The following is a 21248-nucleotide window of genomic DNA, read 5'->3' on the forward strand; positions in this document are numbered from 1 at the left end:
TGTCACTGCGCGGATGAGCGCTTCCCATCCAAACGAGTCTGGGGGTGGAAGGTGTCAACGCGTCAGGCAGCCCTCTGGAGGGGGGTGTGGGCTGGCCCCCGGGGGCGTGGGGAGAGGCGAGGCGAGCCGGGGGCTATAAAGAGCCCATCCGTCCCCACGGAGGACCTGTCCGAAGGGTGCGGAGCGGCTGAGAGAGCGGACGCCAAGGGGAGCCCTCACAGGTTGTGATGCGTAAGGCGGCGCACACCGTGCTCGTGTTTTGCAGAGGAGTTCTCCTTTGGTAAATCCAGTTGTCTGGTGGTTAACATCTGTGAGCCTGGATGCATGCTGGTGTCTGACAAGCAGTTATACTCACAGGGGGGGACGACAAGAGGGGTTCCATCCCCTCTGGGGCAATGAGGCTCTGGAAACAGGTAGGACTGGTTCTGCTGAGCTGACAGATTTGTACAAAGCTGGCTGGTTTATGTGCTGCCCCAGTTGATGCTTCTGTATGTGAACTTATTTTGCACAATGGAAAAACATTATTATGTCGTCGGTAAGTTTTTGTTCTGGTGTTTTGTTTTGTTTTAAACTCCATGCTTCTTCCCTTGTCAGGCAGAAATGGAAGGAGATACTTATGTTGATGAGCCTCTTGCATAACTTAAAAAAAGGGAAAGTGGAAGAACACGAGAAGTAGGTAGACACGAATGCTGAGAACTGAGAGGGTAATATATACGTTCAATGTGAAAGAACTTAAAGACAAATATTTAAACGTGGAGAGCTAGTGTAGTTAGAACACCCGTTAAAGTGTGATGTCATCAAAGTACAGATGTGTCTTTTTCGGTGCATTTAATACAAAGCTTATGTCTTCACATCAGTACGTGTGCAGCTGTTTGGATACGATGAGTACTTTAAAAACAACTGTAATGCCTCACTGCCAGCTACTCTAATGCTCTAGGTGTTACCTACAAGCTAGGGGCAGCAGAAACTTCAGATGATAATTGCAAGAATGTTGCCTGAAAAATACACAGAAATTTACATGAAATCTAATTCAACTCAAAGCGAGGGAAGTTAGCATTCTGGCTGGTACTGTCTTAATTTGTACCAGTGCCTTGCAAAACTGGAATAGCTGAGTGTTAATCGCACAGTGATTCTGCTGACATCAGCTTTCTTTGCAGCCGTGTGCTGCTCGCAGAAAGCAGCATACTTAACCAGACTCCAGTTGCACAAATAACAAATTGGAAACAATCGTATTGCTACTGTCTTTCTCAAGATTCCCTTTGCCACAGATTAATACAAGTTTCTGTGCTGAGGACTAACATTTCAGTTGTACTCGTGTTCTTTAGACCAATTCCTATTTTGTGCTCCTCTGTCATCTTTAAGCCAAATTTTAAGACTTGTAGAAAAAGAGCTCAATATTGTGATCAAGCTGCTTAGATGAAAGAAAATACTTGCAGCCAGACACCTCTCTCCACATTGAAACCGTTGTTGTTCAGTTTGTTCTCTAGGGTTCCTTTTTGTTGTTGGTGGTGGTAAGGGCTTTCATCAAGCGGCTCTCTTCCTCTGATTCTTATTCTCAGTGAGTACAACTCACTGAAAAGCTTTTTCTGACCAAACTTCAAGTTACTGTTTAATCCTTTATGCTTCATTTCTCCATTTCAGTATTTTTGATGTGACTAGGTTTCCTGGAGTCTGAAACAGGTTTTGCGAACAGTAAGGTTTGTGGAATGGTTCCCACCTGAATCTTAAACCCATGGTTGTTCGCCTCTTCCCAGGATCGTACAAGTCTTCCTGGTTGGTTCCAAAAGAAAACAGAACTGTTGAGTGCTCTTGTCTCTGTGTGTTTCTGCTGCTTTAGTTTTGGTGATTGCATGTATCTGTACAGTCTGCATCCTTCTGCACAGATAGAAAATAGTAAAAGGCACCTTGGGTCCCCCCCAAGTTGATGCACAGATTTGATGCCCGTGCAGGCAGTGTTGGGAGTAGCAAAGGTTTAGTTCCTACTGTCAGCTCTTGTCCATGCTACTAAGCTTTTATACTACAACTTGTCATTTTCAGGGAAGCATTAAATAATGTACCAGTAAAAGGTGTATTGATATCCACGGTCCCAGCAGCAGTTGGTTGACTGGGACATCTTTAACCATGTATTGCAGCAGAGGGCTCTCCTCACACAGGGCTCTGAGCTCCGTGCTGTCTTCAGGAGGACTTTATGCCTTCAGGGAAGTTAGAAAACATGCTTCATTTTAGGTAATTGGTACCCAGTGGTGTGAGATGAAGGAGCAACCTGCAAGAAAGGGGAGGAAAAGCCAGGTCATGTTGGCTCTTAAAAACAAACTCTGGGACTTTGTAGATCTGTTTTCACTTCAAGGACGTTTTGGGGGGGGAGGGGGGAAATGGCAGGGGTTTTCACTTTTTGCTTGACAATTGCAGACTGTAAATGATGTTTTCACTACCTAAAATCTTGTTATTTAGCTAAAAGATACTAGTGAGATCTGTGGCGCAAAATAGGAGGCGTCAGGATGTAGGAGGTCAGCTCTTTTGCTTCCAGAAGTTGGGAGCAGTTGGTTAAAGTCAACAAAGCTACTCAGACTTGCAGCAGATGAGGAACTGATCCAGAGGTTTTTTTAGTCTTTCTATTAAACAAGACTATGTGACCTAAGACTACAAAAACCTTTTTCCTCTCCTGCCCTGCCCTCCCTTCCTCCCCATCAAATATTTAGAATAGCAGAACTGAACTCAGAGTTGTCTCTGTGCCAAGTTTTAGGGCGTCAATATAGTGGAAATCAATATAACAGTAAAAATGTGTTTGTTTTGTAAAGATTACTTTTTAAACAAATATGAGTTGGGATTATTTGCTATTTCCATTATTTTAGGGGTTTTCTGAAAACCTCCTTGCTTTGTCTCAGTGGAAGTGTCTTTTCTTAAAGCTGTTACTTATTTCCACCATTTTTACTCCAGTCAGGGACAAAACAAGCCAAGTGATACTTATTTAATGCACAGAGAGATGCAAGTGTCAGCTCTTTTGGTGACTGCATATATACAGTTTAAATATTTTGTGTAGAACTATGGTGATTCCCCTTTTGTATAAAGGTTGTTGTTGTAGGAAAGTACCTGTAAGCAGCTTTTTAATGCTTTGATACCTTACGGTACGGTATGATTTCTGTCTATCCCAGCTGTCACCCTTGGGACACTCACCAGCCATTTGAGGAAATAAACCAGAGCTCACATTTATAAATGAAAGATACAACTTTGTAACATTTGTAACTGAAAATACCATATCTTGAAGGACTGTCAGTATGTTAAAACTGTAAATCACTGCTAAAGGACCTAGAACATCAAAGTTTATTTTACGTTAGTAGACAATGTTTTTGTTATTTTGAGGCTCAAGGCTACTGTCAGCTGTTAATTAATTGAAGGGGGGATCAGTATTTCTCCATTGAGATAACTTGATTATTTCTGAAGTTCCTCTGAAAAGGTATTAAAAAGAAGAAATTTAACGTGAAGACATCAGTTTTTCAGAGTTGTGTTCACTGTTGCAGTGATACTTTGACTGAAAACTTGCTTTGCTGCTCGTTTTCTGCAGGTGAGAGTCGCCACATGAAGTTACATTTGTAGGAAGCTGAAGGATTTCTTTATCATCACCTGTAAGTATCTACCCTGTTGTAGGTGACCCTGCTCTGGCAGGGGGGTTGGATTAGATGATCTCCAGAGGTCCCTTCCAACCCTGACCATTATGTGATTCTGTGACCCTCAAAGTAACGTTTAAGTGCGTGCGTAAACTAGAACTGGCCTTTTTCATGTCTCTATAGTAATTATTCCTCAAAATTATATACTATAGCTTTTTCATAAATTTTCCATGCAAATTCTTAAAAATTGCCAGAACAAAGTGTACGGGGAGCTTGAATGGAAGTTCTGTTACTGTCTACTTGTTTACACCATTGCTTTCACACAGCAGCAATTTTTTCCTGTCTCCTCTGGGTTGTAAGTCAAAAAGGCAGTGCAACACATGTATTTTTCTGCTTTGCCTCTTGGGGGTCTCCCAGTGCAGAACTGTTACTGCAGCAGTCTCAGTGCATAAGCTGCTGTGCGAAGGTGGTCCCTGAGAGTATATGAAGACAGTGGGGTAAGATCTTCTCTGTTTCTATCTTACAGGGTAAAGGAAATAAAATTCTTGAGAATCACACGTCTGGTTAGTGACAGAGCCAGGAACAGAGAACATGGGGTTTGAGATCATCACTTCGGCAGATTTTTCCCTGTAGAGAGGGAGGGCAGGTTAGTTGTGTGCATAGGAACTCACGTATCATTGGAGTCATCCAAACTCCAAAGCACTTTAGCATGGAAACTTCTAGATGTTAGAAGCATCAGTCCCTACATTCACAAACTAGTCTTGAGACGGTGTGAAGACAGTCAGTTATTTAAAGCCATAGATGCATGGGTGGTGGATCTTGCTGTGCAAAGGAGTAAGGTGATACTTACGGAGTCCAAGAAGTGAGTGCCAGTTTGGGGAAGGGTGACTTGTGCAAACTGTGCAGAGAGCGGACACTGTAACAGGTTGTAGGAGATTTTTGTATGCATGTTTAATACTGTCATGTCTTGGCATATAAGCCAACATGTGTATACAGTTTTAGAACTCACTTCACTTACTAATATCTACAAAGTGATTTTTGGATGCATCACTCCTCTACACATCACCTTGTTGACAGAGCAGAGTACTGAACTGGAACTATTTCCAGAATGTCAGTCTTCCTCTTGGTCAGTCCCTCCCAGAGTACACTATCTGGTGGCAAACACCTTGCTAAGCTGCAAGGTACTATTCTGAGGTTACAGCTAAGTAGAGATTTACTATTTTTTTTTTAACCTTGAACTAATATTTTTATACTTGTGGGGTTTTTTTTAAATCCTAACTTATTTATTTGGATTGTTTTATACTTGTAGCTTTTCTTGTCCTTCAAGCCTATATGCTTTACTCAAGATATCTGAGGGCTTAACAGGTGGTGGCCATGTGGTTCTCTTGTTGAACTGTGTCAGATATTAATACCCGAGGTCTTCACAAAACCTATTTAGCACTCAGAAAATGAAATGTTCCCTGTTTCTGTAATACAGTGCTGATGCATGTATTGTACTAATACATTATTGTACTAATGCTTTGTGTGCCGTTCCTGTGTTATGCAGAAGAGGTAGAAGTACCAAATTGTAACTAATTTTCATTGCCTGTATGTTGTGTTGCATATATTTCTTGAAGGGTGGTTGAAATAAGCCTGTTTGAATGTGTACTTCTCTGTACAGCTCCCTTGTATTAGCAAACCTAGATCAGTCACATTTCCAATTCTCTGTTCTGTTTGTTTTTTGTTTACACAGGTTCTGCCTGTACATCTGCACTCCTCTGACAAGATGGTATTTCGGAAACCACCAGATGGTGGCTGGGGCTGGGTAGTTGTTGTTGTTTCCTTCTTTACTCAGTTCTTGTGTTACGGATCACCGCTGGCGGTTGGAGTCTTGTATTTAGAATGGCTGGATACTTTTGGAGAAGGGAAAGGCAAGACTGCTTGGGTTGGATCACTGGCAAATGGAATCGGATTGCTTGCCAGTAAGTGTAGATGCAGTATTTATCTTAAATCGAAACATTTCTTTCTAATAGATGCTTTCATCTGTGCGTGCTTTTGGAATTATATGAAAGACAGCTGCTAATGATAGAATGAGGATGCTGCATTTTTGTTTTAGGTCAAGATGGCTAAGAAGATTACACTTGTAGTTCCGCTATACATAAACAAAACAATATAGTGGTAAAACAGCAATAAAAACATTACCCTTAGAAAATTCAAAATTATTGTATATGAATAAGCTAGAAAAACCAAACTCTGCCTGGGAAAACTGAATGGTAATTTTCTTGATGGGATTTTTTAGTGTTTTTTTTTTATGAGGCTTTAAGACTAACATTTGCATTAGTATCTGTAAAATCAGAGCAAACTGTTATTCTGAAATGGTTCAAGTGCTTTAAGAAAAAAGTCAATTAATAAACCAGTTACTTATTTTTCAGCTCTAGAAGTAAATGCACCAGTTAGGCTGGATAAGGGCTCTTTTCCACTGTTTGTTTGAGAAAAAACTGCCTTTGAAGCCTGGAAAGTTATGGATAACAGTGGCATTAAATAAAACTTTCCTGGAAGCTTTTCTTTAGTAAGACATTGTCACTTGGAGAGTAACAGCAGGGTTTTAGGGAAATAAAACACCACATTGAAAGTCCATAGGTCCATTTTGTAGTTGTTGTTTTAATATCGAGCATGAGTGTTGTACTGGGTAATATCACTAACTTCTGCTTTTCAAAGATTCACCATGGGAACTATTATCTTTTTGCTGAATTTGGAGAAAAATGCCTGTCAGCAGAGAAATTGCTACAGGCAAAAGCATTTTTGTAGCTTAATGGGCAAAATGCAGCTCAGGATTCTGAGGAAATCTCTCCTTAAAAGAAAGTTGACATTCAAATAGTGAATAAAGATCACTGCTTTGTATGACGCTGTAACTGACCAGATACTGGTGTCACACTTGTGTTGGGGTTTTATATCACTAGGCAGAACAGAAATGGGCAAACGTAGGTGTATCATTAACCACAAGGAGACTATATTCAGTCCCAAGGTGTAAGTGGGCAAAGGACTGTAGACTGCTCTTCTGTCATACATTTTATTTTCCTGTTTTAAGGGCATTAACTCCTATTATTAATGGATCAAGACCTAAATAAACTTGAGTGCGAAAATGAAGCGGGGCAGGGGAGGCTAAACAAGATAGTTACTGAAGAAAAAACTAGGCAGAAGGGGATTTCAAGAGAAGGGGTGAAGAAAAAACCTCTCCCTGGAGACCAGAAGTCTCTGGCTCACTCTTCTGACAAGAGCCTCAGCCCTGTTTCTCATATGTCAACACCATGCTAGTTTCCAGATTTCTTACTGCCCTCTGTCTTGCCACTGTCAGCAATTGTCAGTAGTGTGCTTTATAGCAAATAGGAACTGCTGTGACCGAGTAATACAAATAAAAGGTACTATTGTAATTGATTTTGGTATGTAATGGTTAAATTACTTGAAATTTTGATGGGTTAGGAGTAATGCTGTATGTCAGTGTACTTTTATTCTTTCAGTTTGGGAAGCTTAAAAATCATTCCTATTTTTAATGCCTTGAAAGAAAAGTACAGTGAGGGCCTTTTAATTGCATTGATATTATCAGAGTTGACTGAAAACAAAATACATGTTCCCTGCTTTACCTGAAATGGAAGATCCCACTTACTTATCAAGCTGGGATCTGACCTTAATGATAACTTTACTTAAAGTAAACTTGTTGGAAGGACACACTGTAAGTATCATAATCTCTACCTAAAACTGGAATGCTTTTGGCAAGTTACAATTTTTCATGCAGTTTTCATAGCAGGCCTTTTTCAGACCTAGTCACTAGTGTAAAGAATGTGTGTGTTGTCAGTGCAAAACCATTGATGTAACGCGTTGCAAAGGCTATTTTCATGAATATAGGAAAAGAGAACTTGCTTCTTTCTGTTCTTATTTCTGCTATTGCAGGTTCCAATATTATAGGTCAGGTGGGACCATTGTGTGGTGTAACCCATGTTAAGGAGATGATTGGGATAATTGAATTTTTCTAAATTGGCGTATTTTCACGTATGTGCAAAGACATTATCTGTAACTTAATAACTTAATCTACCCAAGCAGGCTGATTTCAGCAGCAATATTGCATGTGTGAATGCTGTAACAGGACAGCTTGACCCCAAACCCTTTTGGTAGTCCCCTTGCCTTTTACTCTTCCTAACTTGGCTCTTCTAATATTTGGTGTTCTCTCCATTCTCCTCCTTTATTTTGATTTCCAATCTTTGATTTAGTTATCTAAAGTATTGGTAACCCTAAAGCAATCAATGTTGTATGCAGAAAATACCGTAATTCTCATTTGATTTAGAACATGTTTGTTTAGAGCATTCTCTGTCTCCTACAACTTTTCTTAGTTAATTACCTCCTTAAAAGTATGTAATCTTATGATATAAGTTGCTTAGTTTTAGTTTTCAGCTGATGAATAATGTTATCTTTAAGTGGTGTATTTTGAAGTGTCTCTGAGTAAGTGTGGTGTATGTCTAGAGGCTGCAATCAAATTACTTCTAAATTTTGTTTTAAACTTGTACCTTGCTACAGCCTTTTTGCCATTGATACAAGAGACTTCAGCTCTTTAAATTAAGGCTTTTCTGGAGAGCCATTAAGACTCTTCTGTGAGCTCTCTCCAACTTAACATCATCTTTCTGAAGCTGTAGATGCCAGATTGGAAAAAGAATGGCGGTGTTACAGTTTGAGAAACCCACAACAATTTATTGTCATTTAGATGATTATTCTATCACTCGATGAGCCCTCCTCATCCGGGAAGGGGAATCAGGGAAAACCAAGGAAACATGAGGGTTGAAATATAAACAGATTATATAGAATAAGAATAAATAATTAACATTAATACTAAAGAACCAGTATTGATCCCGATAGCAATATAAAATGTACGAGGATTATACTCAGCCCATTCTATCAGTCGGAAGCTGTGCACTCCCGGCAGTGGACAGCAAATGTCGGACACTGTGAGCACTACGGCTTCAGGAGGAAGGGAAGGGCTCAGGGGTCCGGCACCGGGGCAAGAAGTTCTCAGGCTCACAGCCATCAAGGGAGAGAGAGCACTTCACAGCAAACTTTCTAATTTATATTGAATGTGACGTTCATGGTATGAAATAATCCTGTTGTGCAGCTTGGGTCAAGTGCCTGGGTGTCGATCCTCCTCATCCCTGCACCTGGTGAGCTCGAAAATACTGAGACCTTGAAACCCGCATACCATAGCTGGGTATGAAGAAAATATTTTCACAAATTCAGACGCTAGAGTCTTCTAAAAAAGTGCAGTTTTCCCAAGCATTACAAGAGAAATTAGCCCTGTGTCGCTCAAACCAGGACCGGCAGTTATAGTAGATTTGCAGCTACATACAGGAAACAAGTTAGTGTCCATTTTCTTAAGGAAGACTTTTCTCATGGGTAGCGCTGGAAATCACATTAGCTAGCTTCTGTAATAGTGGAAGCTAGGTCTAGTGACTTTGCTATATTAGTACTGCAATTTCGCCAAAAAGAAGAAAATGTCCTTATATGTATGCCAGCTGGCAGAGAAGAAGGTTCTGTGTGTTTTCTCCCCTTCCCTCTGTACATGTAGTCTTAAACATTTTTTTTAAAGTAGCTGATGCTGGTGAGTCCTTTCACATTTGCTGTATCCTTTTCTACAGTGTTTACTTCTGACTTATGTGAGAGCTAAACTTAGACTGGAGACATGGAAACCCAGGACAGCACCTTGTTTGTTGAGATGAATTTCGTAGCCGCCTGGTGTTCGATTTCTGTCCTCTTACTGGCAGCACAGGCAGCGTTGCTATGGCCAGTGCGCAGCCCCGAGCTGGACTGCTTGGCTCATCAGCTGGAAAAGCGAGTGGGACAGGGACCTGATTGAGCTCTTCCTTGCAGGATGACCTGAGTTATAACTTTCTGTCATGTGACTTTACAGTGTATTGGAAGAAATGTGCCTAAAAGAGTGATAGAAGAGCATCAGTGTTATTGTACAGGGCAGTGATGAGATCTCCTCTACAACATTAAGCGTCGTAATGCTCATCAGCCTATAGTGGATGTGGCACATGGCTCCATGGATGATGTAGGGCTTTTGCATAGGAAGAAACTGAAAGAGCTTAGCGTGTTTCTCATACTAAAACAGGCCAGAGGAGGACATTTATTACAGTGTTAAAGATTGTGTGTTTCTCCTGCACCAAGTGTTCTTAATTTTACATCCTTTTGGAGCCTGAGATTAAATTTGATCAATGTTATACTTGCTAAAGGCAAAACAAAGACCTTGGCACCTGTAATTGGCACTACAGCTGTTTATAGTAAGAGTTGAATTCACAGTATTTGGCATAGAAGGAGACACCAGGAATATGTCTCTCATTCCCACTCCCCTTTATTAATGGAGGAAGAACAAAGGGAAGATTCTCCCTTGAAAGGCACGTCTTGATAAATTAATGGGGTGTTTCTCCTGGTCTGAGGCATTCAGTGTTAAACGTTTAAAAAGCTTAATTTTGTGTTTTCAAGCAATATTTTTACAACTCTCAAAAAAAACTTTGCAGCATCTACATATTTCTGGACAAAAACTTCTCACATGGAGAGTCCCCACTGTAAACTATGGAAGCTATACATAGCTTGTGGGGAGGGGAGAAGATATCCCAAAGATTCCTCTGAAGAGGAGCCCAGTTCATTTAATAACTTTATCAGAAAGGAACATTCTTTTCAATCAGTTGGGAGTGGGTTGCTGTCCAGTGCAAAAAGGCTTTTTCTGATGTATATTCTTATCCAAAGTACAAACATTTGGAGAACGTTATATTTATTATGACCAAGTTTTAGCAATGCATTTAATATGCAAAAGATATTCTTGTGTTCTGTTCCGTGGATTTTACATACAGTCCATAAGCATTGCTTCTACTCTACAGTTTCAACAGGCTCAGACAGATACCAGCAAGTAGGGTGGGTCAGATTAACGCAGGCGATAAGAAAAAGAACTCAGTTGTCCAGTATTGTTTGTTTAGCAAAAGGTTTCATGTGTGTATGAGGTGAAGAAGGGAGGACCCTTGAGATGGGTGAGCGGAGGAAGGGAGTGTTAGTTTGCAGAATTTTTCTCTTCATGTGAGAAGATTGAGGAAGAGAGTGTTAATTCTTGATGTCCATTGAACAAAACAATTTTGACCTGTCAGGAGGTCAGAAGATCGTGGTGGTTATAAAGTTGCTGTGTGAGCAGCAGGTGGCTTGTTTTCACATCTCAGGAAGGACTCACTGTCACATCCAGGTCTCACTGAGGATAAAGTCTTTTATTCAAAAAAATCTTAATGAAAATATCAATGTACAAATGATTCCTCTGAGGAGTTCTTCCTCTTTGGTCTCTGCACGAAGATCTACTGTGAGAGTCCGTCTTCTGTCTGCTGCCTCTTCCCATTTTGTCTAGGGATCTTCTTGACTGCTCTCCTGCAGAGCCTGATAATTGTATTACTGGTTGCTGAGCCTTGACAGGTCATGTGCAGGAGAGCATTGGCTATCCCTGTGCTGACTTCCAAGACTTTCTTCCTAGAGTTAGCTGTCATTCTTATAAACTGGGCTGGTATCTTTTTTGGTAGAATATCATCGAATTTTAAGACATCATTTGGAAGAAAAATAGCCCCAGGGATTTTATTTGTAAAAGAGGTAAATATCTATCAATGTCTTCAAATATTATTCTAATACCAGTGCTAACCCCTGGATTTGCTTGGCAAACTGAACAAAATGCTGGCTTAAAAGCCATTTTCCGTGCTTACTGTTGAGGATTGCTGCTGGGATTTTATTTTTATGTTGTTCACATTATGGTGAGAAATACATTATCAGTGGAAGGATCTTTCTGAAAGAGAGTCAGCTAATGAAAACGCTTATGCTGCCTGAAGAGCTGTTTCATATGCGGCTGTACGTAGACTCCTACATTCTTCAGAATGTCCACTTTGAACAAAATACACAGGGCAGGAGTTCACAGAGCAAGTCTTAGTCCCACTCTGGGAAAGTTGGATGTTTGACTAGAATTAACCGCCTTGAACCCATTGTGCTTGAATTACTTGTAGAGAATAACATGTTTGTGTACAGTGAACTCCTGTGCAAATACCATGGTAATAACCAAAGGTACTGTGCCTGGTAGGAAAAAAATGCCAGCTCTTTGGGAAACAGAGAAAGAGAAGGAATGCGAGGAGGCAGGGAAAAGAACAAAGATGCTGGCTGTCATGGGGGTTTTCTTTTGTGACTTTTATTTTCTAGCAGTACGATGAGGGGAGTGTGAAAGTAGGGCCTAGTGTGAAGGGGAAGATGAAACTGTTTTTCTTCTCATCCCAGAGACCTATAATAATTATTTTAATACTTGTACTGGCGCTCTTTCTTATAAGCAGGGCCATTGCTGAGCTGCCAGACCTCTTGCTGTGTGAGATGACATATTAATACTGAGCTTATTGGAGCAGGTTCTTCAGTTTTGTGCAGGCTGTTTTCCACGTCAGAGCAAAAAGATCTCTTTGTACTTTCTGTTCTCCTTTTGGATTATTTTTTGTAAGTGGAAGAAGCTGGAAGAGCATCTCCTTGGACCCTGTCAGAGATGCTTTTGGTGGTGTTCCAGAGGAGGGTGTCCTTGTCAGATTATGAAGACGTGTTTTTCAGCGCTGTGTCTCCCTTGTTCTGGCTTGGGGTCAGAGGGTGCAGCTTCACCTCGGATCCTCTACTAGCAGTCAGTGCAGTCTGTACCAGTACCACCAACCCAGGCTGGACAGAGACCTTCTGAAAGTAGCTGTGTCAAAATATAGCGAGCAAGTGGAAGGGAAATACTGTTTGTTTTAGCAAGGTAGTGGGTCAGAAATAAAGAACAGAAAGACTGCAAATTCCTCTGCTTAATTGAATTATGTTACCACTACCTAATGTTCTTTTACTGTAGAAGAATTTTTTATGCAATACAGATTCAATCCTTTGTTTATTTTTAAATCCTGTGGTTTTAGGAAACATAACAACCTTAATTTGCCAGTTCTAGTAATTAATTCTAAGAATCAGCAACAATCATGCTCTTAGCTTTTGTTCTCGGCAAGTTGCTCTGCCCGAGTTATTCTGGCTGGCTTTCATTCCCACAGCGTGCTGACTCTTGAGAAGCTGCAAGCGCTTACGTCTTCCTTTTTCATCATTTCCAAAATCCAAATAAACCCTATTTCCCCCAAAGATTTTTCTCGATTCTTCTTTAACTCTGACTCTTTGCCGGGATAAGCCCCAGTTCAGGCTCGTTTCCTTGTACGTTCCCTAGGCAGCTAGCTCTTACGCAGGGCAAAAGTTCTGACCTGCCTTGCCTTTGAGGATCATTTCACCTGCTAACGAAACTGTGGTCCTGCCTGCCAGAACTGCTTGTCCCATGGCCGGTAACCACACGAAAACCTTGCCTGCATTCCCAGCTGCTAGCTCCTGTCTGCAAACCTAGGCAAGCACCGTCCTCAGCTCCAACTGTTGTTCACCTCATATCACCTCTCTGGGCTCACCTCCCATCTGCTGGGAATCTCAGTTATGTGTGAGTCAGGGAGGACCAACCTTAACAAATGGCAGACTCCAAAATTGCAGCTTTTGCAGATTATATCGACCGTGGAGTGTCTTTGTATCGCTGCAAATGACATACAAAGGTGGTGAGGGTTGGGTTTTTTTTTGTTGGTTTTTAGATAATGTCATTTATCTGTGTATCTGACTTCTAATCTCTAAGTTGGTGAGTTTAGGATCTTGGGACTCATATGTAAGTCTATGTATGAATGTTTGCAACTGCGGAGTTTCAGATGAGAGATTGTCTTCTGCAAGCCAAGTCCCTTGCTGGTTGCTTATTTATGCAGGCCACCAAGCTTGCATGCTGCTTCAGACCAAAAGGTGTATTCCAGGTCACACAACTGAAAATAAGGGCTTGTTCTACAACTTCAGTGAGGGGAGAACTGGCTGAGTAGAGGCAGAGTACAAAAGTTGCCTGCACTTTGTTCTTGTTTTGAAGAACTAACCAACCAAGAACTACTGGGGGGGGAGGTGAGGAGGGGGAGAAACCTCTTCCAAACTTCATGGATGTTGCTCTGGACGTTCTCAATAAATGCCTTTTATTTTTGCTTAGTTTTACAGTAGAAACCAAGATAGGTAGTAAACAGTTATTTGGTGAGATACTGACTAACAAATATTTAATTCCCTAGAAAATTGGGGAAGAGTAGTGTTTGCCTTTATCTGGCATATCAGCAGACATTTCCTCTATGTAAGCACCAGGTGGCATTCTTACCATGATTATGATCAGAATTTACTATTTTCCATTTCAGTTTTAGAAATCTTATCTTGTATCAAGATGAGTACAGATACTCTCTTTTCTCAAACACAGGTTTTGGTCTCTGTCAAAAAATACCTGCTCAGTTAAAGCCTGGCTGATGGTCTAACTTGTTTTGGTACCTAAAGAGGAAGATTCTTTTTAGAACCTTGGTACAAGTCCTTAGGTGTGTAGTGACAGTGTTACAGTCTAGTATGTATGTATCATCCTTTGTTTAAAGAATGTTTTGCTTGCTCTCTCCCTACCAACCCTGGTACCACTTCATGGTCTTGATGTCAGTTTCTCCTTAAGCCAAAATCTTGCAGGCCTGATCTTGTATGTTTTTGTAAGCGACTCTTTTAAAGAATCCTGTAAAATAAGTATTCCAAATTGTTGTTTAATATAATTATATATTTAAGTAATTATCGTAAGAAACATTTCCATAGACTGAGATTTTTTTAGAAGTTCTTCCTGGTGTTGGTATTTACTAGGAATGTTTTTCCTGCTTTTCCTCTAGGTCCTGTCTGCAGTATCTGTGTATCATCTTTTGGAGCAAGACCCGTAGCAATCTTCAGTGGCTTTATGGTGGCCGGGGGCCTCATGATGAGCAGTTTTGCACCTAACATATACTTTCTATATATTTCATATGGGATTGTTGTTGGTAAGAAACATGTTCCTCTCATACAAAGACTTAATCTTTATTATTTTGAGTCTTGGTTTCTGAATCTGAAACGGAAAACCAATTCACAGAGGCAGCGGTAGTCTGGGACTTGATTTATCAAGGAATACTTTGGGGGGAGGAGGGATGTCACACAGGCAGGCTGTTGCCATGTAGTGAAAGATAAAGGCAATGCATATGCTCATCAGGGTAGAAAACAGCTTATCCTCTGTTGGCATGATTGTTAGAGATGGAGAAGCTGGGGTTTTACCCAAGGGGTGGAATCAAGCTGGTCTTCTGCAGGCATAAAGTGCCAATTTAAAGGAATGACACCTCTTCTGGAATTTTGTCATGTACTCATTCTAATTTGGTAAATTAGAGATCATTAGGGACCGATGTTATTCTCCACATAACTGGATTGAACCTAAAATGCTGTGCAAGAGGCACAAAAGTGCTGTTCTCCTAGCAGGTGATGACCTGCCTCTCTGTGCAGCAGAGGGCTGCTGTGGGTGGTCTGTCAAATTAACTGTGTCAGGAATCCAGGCCCCTTGCTGGCCAGCGGGAACCCAGCAGCATGCTGGCTGGGGCACGGTGCCACACGGATGCAGCTCTGCTGTTTTCTGGACTGAAAGCCATGTAACCCTTCCCCGCAGCACAGAACCTGAGCTGGTGAATGCCTCAAACCCAGCCTGCTCCACACAGGTTCTGCAGCCGGGGACGGTCGGGGGAGAGGGAGGTGAGACGGTGCAGGCAGCCTAACGGCCCTGTCAGCATGAGGCTGGTGTGGCTGGTGCTGAGCCAGGGTTAAAAGGTACCTCTGTGCCCAGGGTATGCTACTGTATTATCTGGGGAATAAAAAGGGGCATTTCATTTCCCAGAGTGCGTCACATGCTTTATTTCTAACTTTTTCTCAAGGACTTGGATGTGGCCTTTTGTATACCGCAACAGTTACCATCACTTGCCACTATTTTGACAAACGCAGAGGCCTTGCACTTGGTCTGATTTCAACAGGTATGACTTTTAATTGTCATTCTCTCTAACTTTTCAACTCTGATGCAGTTACCATTACCCTGGCAATAAAAACCAGGAGATTATATTTTTCTCAGTTACTTCCTGAAGTAGTACTTAAGTCAAAACCTCAGTAGCAATGAACAGATAAAATCAGGCTTCAGATGAAATAGTAACTACACTTGCAGGTATATGGTATGAGTTATCCATATAGATGAGAAGCTAAAATGAAAGCAGACCTCACTAGGAGCTTGGGCTGTATGCCGTGGGTAATAAGAGGGCAAACTTTCAGTAGACCTCTCTTCTCCCTCTTCTTTCTTACACAAGATCAGAGGTGAGAAAGAGGTTGGAGATGCAGGTTGTAAGTGCTGGATCACCATAACCCCACACTAGATGTACCTTTAAAAGAATAGTTGAATTTTGGGCTAATATTTTTTCCTTTCCAGTCTCAGAAGAGACTAAATTCTGAAATCTTCCAAAAGTTCATCCCAGCTTTTTGTCCATGTATGTTAAAGAGATCCTAGAAAAACAAACCTCTGATAATACCAGGAAAATTCTTTGAAGGATGCTGAGTAGTCTTTCTCATTCTCTCTCTGGGTCTTTAGGTTGTGTGGTGTTGTCCTTTACACAAAGAAGAATAGCTAAATTAATGGACCAAGTAGGAGCTGTTAAAGAAGTCTGTTGTCCCATGCCTTGCCTTTTGTGTTGTATGGAGTCTCTCCTCTGATCTGTTTTCTCAAGTAGCTGTTATTGAGGAGAGGCCTGGTCAGTACAGTCAGTGTTGTGAGATATTAATGCCAAAACCACACCAGTGGAATAAAGGGGAACTTCTGCAGAAGTGTTCTTTGGAATCATTTTGAGTGGCTTTTGTTGGGATTCCAGGTAGTTTGCCTTAAGGCCTGATCTTATTGAGCCCTGGTTAATTTTAGTACCTGGAAGACAAAACAAATCTGAATTTTAGAATTACTTTTTCCTGTGTTTAGCACTGAAGTATATCAATAGCTTTAATATAACCTAGAGACAGTCTTCAGAAAATCATTTTAATTTAAAGTTTGTCTTTAAATTGACTTGAAAAACCAATGCTCTGTATTTGTGAGTGAACATCCATTGAATACAATGGATCTACGCTCACTTCAACTGAGAGATTTTTCTTTAAATTGGTGGGATTGCATAAAATGCTTGTGTTCATAGTAATTGCTTACTCTTCAGTGTTTTCTTCTGAATAACCAAATTTCTCAAATGCATATTTGGCCCTGCAGAGCTTCAGAAATGCCTTTGGAGTAAAAATCACACCATGTGAGCCCCCCTCCTTAAACACCAAGCAGTCAGGGATGTTTCTAGGAGGGCTCTTGATGAGCCCCTCGTCTGTTCCTGCCATAGAGGAGGAAGGTGGCAGTGAGGAGGAGAAAGAGGAAAACGTTGGTGTGTGAAATTTTAACTGTGCTAACTCAAAATGGTACCTGAAAGGATACATGTATGTGAGTGCATGGCAGAGGGATGGCTTAATAGTTCATTGATGTTTTTCATCAGGTATAGTATTGATCCCACTTGTTTCTAGAATGTCTACTAGTTTTAATTGTCATAAATTTTCAGAAGGCTTTTTGTTTTGTGGATACTGCATAAAGAAACTGTATCTTCAAGATACCCGTTCATTAGACCGGGGAGAGAGGAGCACAAATGACTCACCATTCCTGTGGCAGTGTATTTAGTTGCTGAAATGTAGAGGTTTGTTAGTGTTGAGGAATGTTCTCAGTTCTTCAGTTTAAACTGATCCTATTTTCCTTTTATAGGCTCAAGTGTTGGACTCTTTATATATGCAGCATTGCAAAGAGAGCTTATTGATCTGTATGGACTGGATGGTTGTCTGCTAATAGTTGGCGCACTGTCTCTAAATATATTAGCATGTGGCAGCCTAATGAGACCATTGGAGTCGTCTGATTGCCCTCCACCAGAAAAAACATGTGTAGACAAAGTCCCAGATCAATATTTTGTTTACCATGAAAAAGAAAAGACTGTTGAAGAAAATATAAGTATCCTTGAAAAGGGCTACATTGATGAAAAATGTGCGAACAACATGCCTGATTGCAAACAGGATAGCATTTTAAATAAGAATGTATTAAGCTCAATAAATGTAAATGAGAAAGACGCTTATAAAAAGAAAGTTGTAGAACAGACAAACTTCTGCAAGCAACTCGCCAAAAGGAAGTGGCAGCTCTATTTGAACTACTGGGAAGAAACATTGGTTCTTTTTAAGAACAAAGTATTTTCAGCTCTCTTTGTTGCCATCTTGCTCTTTGATATTGGTGGATTTCCTCCTTCTCTGCTCATGGAAGATGTAGCAAGAAGTGCAAACATTAATGAAGATGACTATCATATGCCCCTTATTTCCATTATAGGCATTATGACTGCTGTTGGCAAACTTACTTTAGGAATACTGGCAGATTTTAAGTGGGTTAACACTTTATATCTATATGTAACTACCTTACTAATGACAGGAGTGGCCTTGTTTGCAATTCCATTTGCCAAAAGTTACCTTACGTTAGCGATGCTTTCTGGGATTTTGGGTTTCCTGACTGGGAACTGGTCAATTTTTCCGTATGTAACAACAAAGACTGTGGGAATTGAGAAACTGACTCACGCATATGGGATATTGATGTTCTTTGCTGGACTTGGAAATAGCCTCGGACCACCAATTGTAGGTAAGGTCAAGGTAGATAGTATAAAATGAACATGAGCTTGTCAGGACCAGACAGAATTAATTTGCATGCGAGTCGTTCTAGTTGGTCCTAATAACAATGTAAAGATGAAGTCAAAGTCTTCGACAAAAATGAAAGCTATTTTTTTTTTGTTTTGCTTGAGCTGGGCAAGCAGATTGTGTTCTGGTTTTGGCTTTGACGAAAAGCACATTTCGTGTCTAAGTGGTCAAATTGCATTTTAGAGTTGGCCTTTTTTATTATTTGTTTGTTTCATGATGTTTTTCTAACTTTCAGTGCTGTGTTACAGGTAACTCCTCGCTGATGCACTTCTCTCTTATTTTCACCCTCAGGTTGGTTTTACGACTGGACGCAGGAGTATGACACTGCATTCTATTTCAGTGGCTTTTGTGTCTTACTGGGTGGATTTCTTCTGCTGTTGGCAGCGTTACCCTGCTGGAATGCCTGTACCAATCAGAGCTCTAAGCTGCCTCCAAATACTTACTCCTACAAAGTTGCATCTAGCGCTTAGGTGACAACTGGAAAACACTTTGCGCTTTTTTTATATTACATAGCAAAGTATTTTAGTAATTTTCCACTTATTTATGAAGCCCAAAAATCCTCTTCCACTAGAAAAATTCCATTGTTTTTTGTTTTTCAGTTCCGTTTTCTTCTTTTATTTCTTTTTTAATTTTATTTTTAAGAACAGTCTTATTTTGTCTACTATGCACTGTGTTTTCAGCCTTTGTCTACTGTAATTTCCTTTCCCCCTGTAAGGGGTATATTCTGCTGTATTATCAGCTGTACTTTTTTTTAAGGGGGGTCATGCAGAGCAGTGAAAACTTTGAAGCAAAAATAAAGGCCTGTTCCTTATAGGAGACGGCTGGCATTTCTGTCACCTTTTATAGGTCTCCAAGTTGCACAATCAGACTTTACAAAACAAAAATTTGCCTTATTAGAATGTAATACTGTGGCAAGGTGCTTATAACATCATGCTTAGATTAACTTTTTGTCTTTTTAAAGTTTCTCCAATTTACAATGAAGTGCCAATTGGGGGAGGGAGAAGACGGGGAACAAAACCAACCTTGTGTTGTGTAACTGAAGTGAACTTTATGATGAAAGTGAAGACTCTTACTACCACTGCAACTAAGAACTATGTTTATAAATATTGCACATTTTGTGAAGTTTGTTTATAAAACTGTTGAACCAAAACCTTTTAAACCAAGGAATAAATATGATTGTTGAAACCATGAAAAGAAACGCTGACTTGGTTATGCAAGTTCATAATCTTTAGATCACAGTTGGAGATGTGCTTACAGAAGTCCACAGGTGAGTGTTTCAAAGCAAGTCACCTACTGTCTGGCAGTACTGGGGGCATCTCTTTTTGTGCAAATACAGTTTAGTAGGTTGAACCTGCTGCAGAGAGCTTAGGTAGTAGAGCTTTCAACAAGGTACCTTTGATGGAAAAAAGGAAAAATGTGACAGCAATGTCATCTTTGCTCTGTCATTTATGGAATGGACACAACAAAGAGAAGTTAGTAACAGGGAGCAAGAAAAAGTGTGGGACAGAAGTAGTGTAGAAGGAAGCTGAGATGGAAACAGAGCTGCAATACTTGGAACACCAAACAGGCCAATGAAGAGAGAGCCCCTGTAACCCACTGCCCAGATACTGTCTAGCTGCTGGCTAGCTCTGTGTGTCTGTTGGGTTCTTGCTTTTGTTTAAGTCAAGGCCCGAGGCTGGCATGACTTGGGAGAATGCTGTGTAAGGTTGAATCCTGAGCCAGGCAGGTGCTACAGGGAATGCAGGATGATTCAGATGGCTCGGCACTGCCCTGCCTGCCCTGTGCAATAGCTGTTGCTTCTGCAGCTGCTCGTGTGCCAAAGATATGTCTGGTTGCTCTTGCATCGTAGTCACAGAAATCTCCTCTTCGCCTGTGGCGTGCGCTGTGTGCTTTGGCTTCTTGCTGTAGGTTTAAAGTTTAGCAGAGCACGTTGGGAAACCTTGGGTGAGGTAGAAGTTCTTAGTCCCGAGTTACATCCTGTATGGTTGCCTGCAAATGCCCAAGTATTTCTCAGCAGTACTATGTGCCTCAAATCTCTGCTGTGACTCTGGCTCATAAATAATGCTTAAGATAAAAACCAGGCATGTAATGAGCAACCTTTATTGTCAAAGTGCTATGCACAGAGTTACTGTGTTTGCATGCCTCATTAAGCAAGAGCGATGTCACCTTTAAGTGGGGCAGGCATAAGTGCAAGTAATGTTCCCTCTGGTGGTCCAAGGTAGGAAAATCCAGCTTGGTTTCAGACAGTTTTTGCTGACTCTGGGATTCATTTATGTTTGTTTTGTATTAAAACTTGACAAAAATAAAGATGCAGTTAGTTTGTTTCTGTTTTTTCCCCTCCCTTTTTTCAGCTGGGTGTAACTACTGTGTGGGTTTTTTTCCTGGATTGCACCCATTTTCTGTGCTGTATGACAGCTGTAGTCAGATTTCACCGCCTGCATATAAAAGTAGTACCGTGTTTTACATGTCTTAAAGAAACTGTGGTGATATACTGGATATAATCAGGGTATGTGTGCTTTCAGTTTAGTATCTTTTAAAGTGTCTCACTTCCTGCCAACAATACATTCTGAGCACTTTAAAGATGAAACTGATGTTAAATTAGTTGTCAGTCTATTTGAAATAAATCAGCTGAAATGAATATTAATGATTGGGCAATACATAGCACACTTTTGCAATGGAAATGGTGTCTATTATTAGGCAGCCTGATGTTTGGAAATACGGCTAGTGATCTATGATAGTTTCCTGATGTAACCCTGTCCATCAGTGAGGTTAGAGCCCTGGATGTTGAAGAATTTTATATTGCCACCGAGGGCAATACGTGTTAGGACTCCTAGCCCTAGCCAGTTAATTGAGTACTGTGACTGTACTAATCTTGACTTTGATTGATAAAAAAGACCTAAGATTTAATCTTTCATTTTTTACTTCTTCTCTAGTTTTGCAGGGTTCTTTTCC

The 21248-nt window shown here is 40.7% G+C and overlaps 1 protein-coding gene across 1 annotated transcript; it reads left to right on the forward strand.

The window, feature by feature from the left end:
* The first annotated feature begins 372 nt into the window (after nucleotides 1-372).
* SLC16A9 (solute carrier family 16, member 9) lies at nucleotides 373-19374 on the forward strand. Its single transcript, XM_009889814.1, has 7 exons — nucleotides 373-413; nucleotides 3563-3623; nucleotides 5338-5566; nucleotides 14393-14536; nucleotides 15449-15544; nucleotides 17332-18240; nucleotides 18588-19374. Exons 3-7 carry the CDS (start codon nucleotides 5371-5373, stop codon nucleotides 18764-18766), a joined length of 1524 nt encoding a protein of 507 aa, XP_009888116.1. The 5' UTR covers nucleotides 373-413; nucleotides 3563-3623; nucleotides 5338-5370; the 3' UTR covers nucleotides 18767-19374.
* The last annotated feature ends 1874 nt before the right edge of the window (nucleotides 19375-21248 follow it).

Source organism: Charadrius vociferus, unplaced genomic scaffold (genome assembly GCF_000708025.1).
Source record: "Charadrius vociferus isolate BGI_N301 unplaced genomic scaffold, ASM70802v2 scaffold738, whole genome shotgun sequence".
NCBI lineage: Eukaryota > Metazoa > Chordata > Aves > Charadriiformes > Charadriidae > Charadrius > Charadrius vociferus.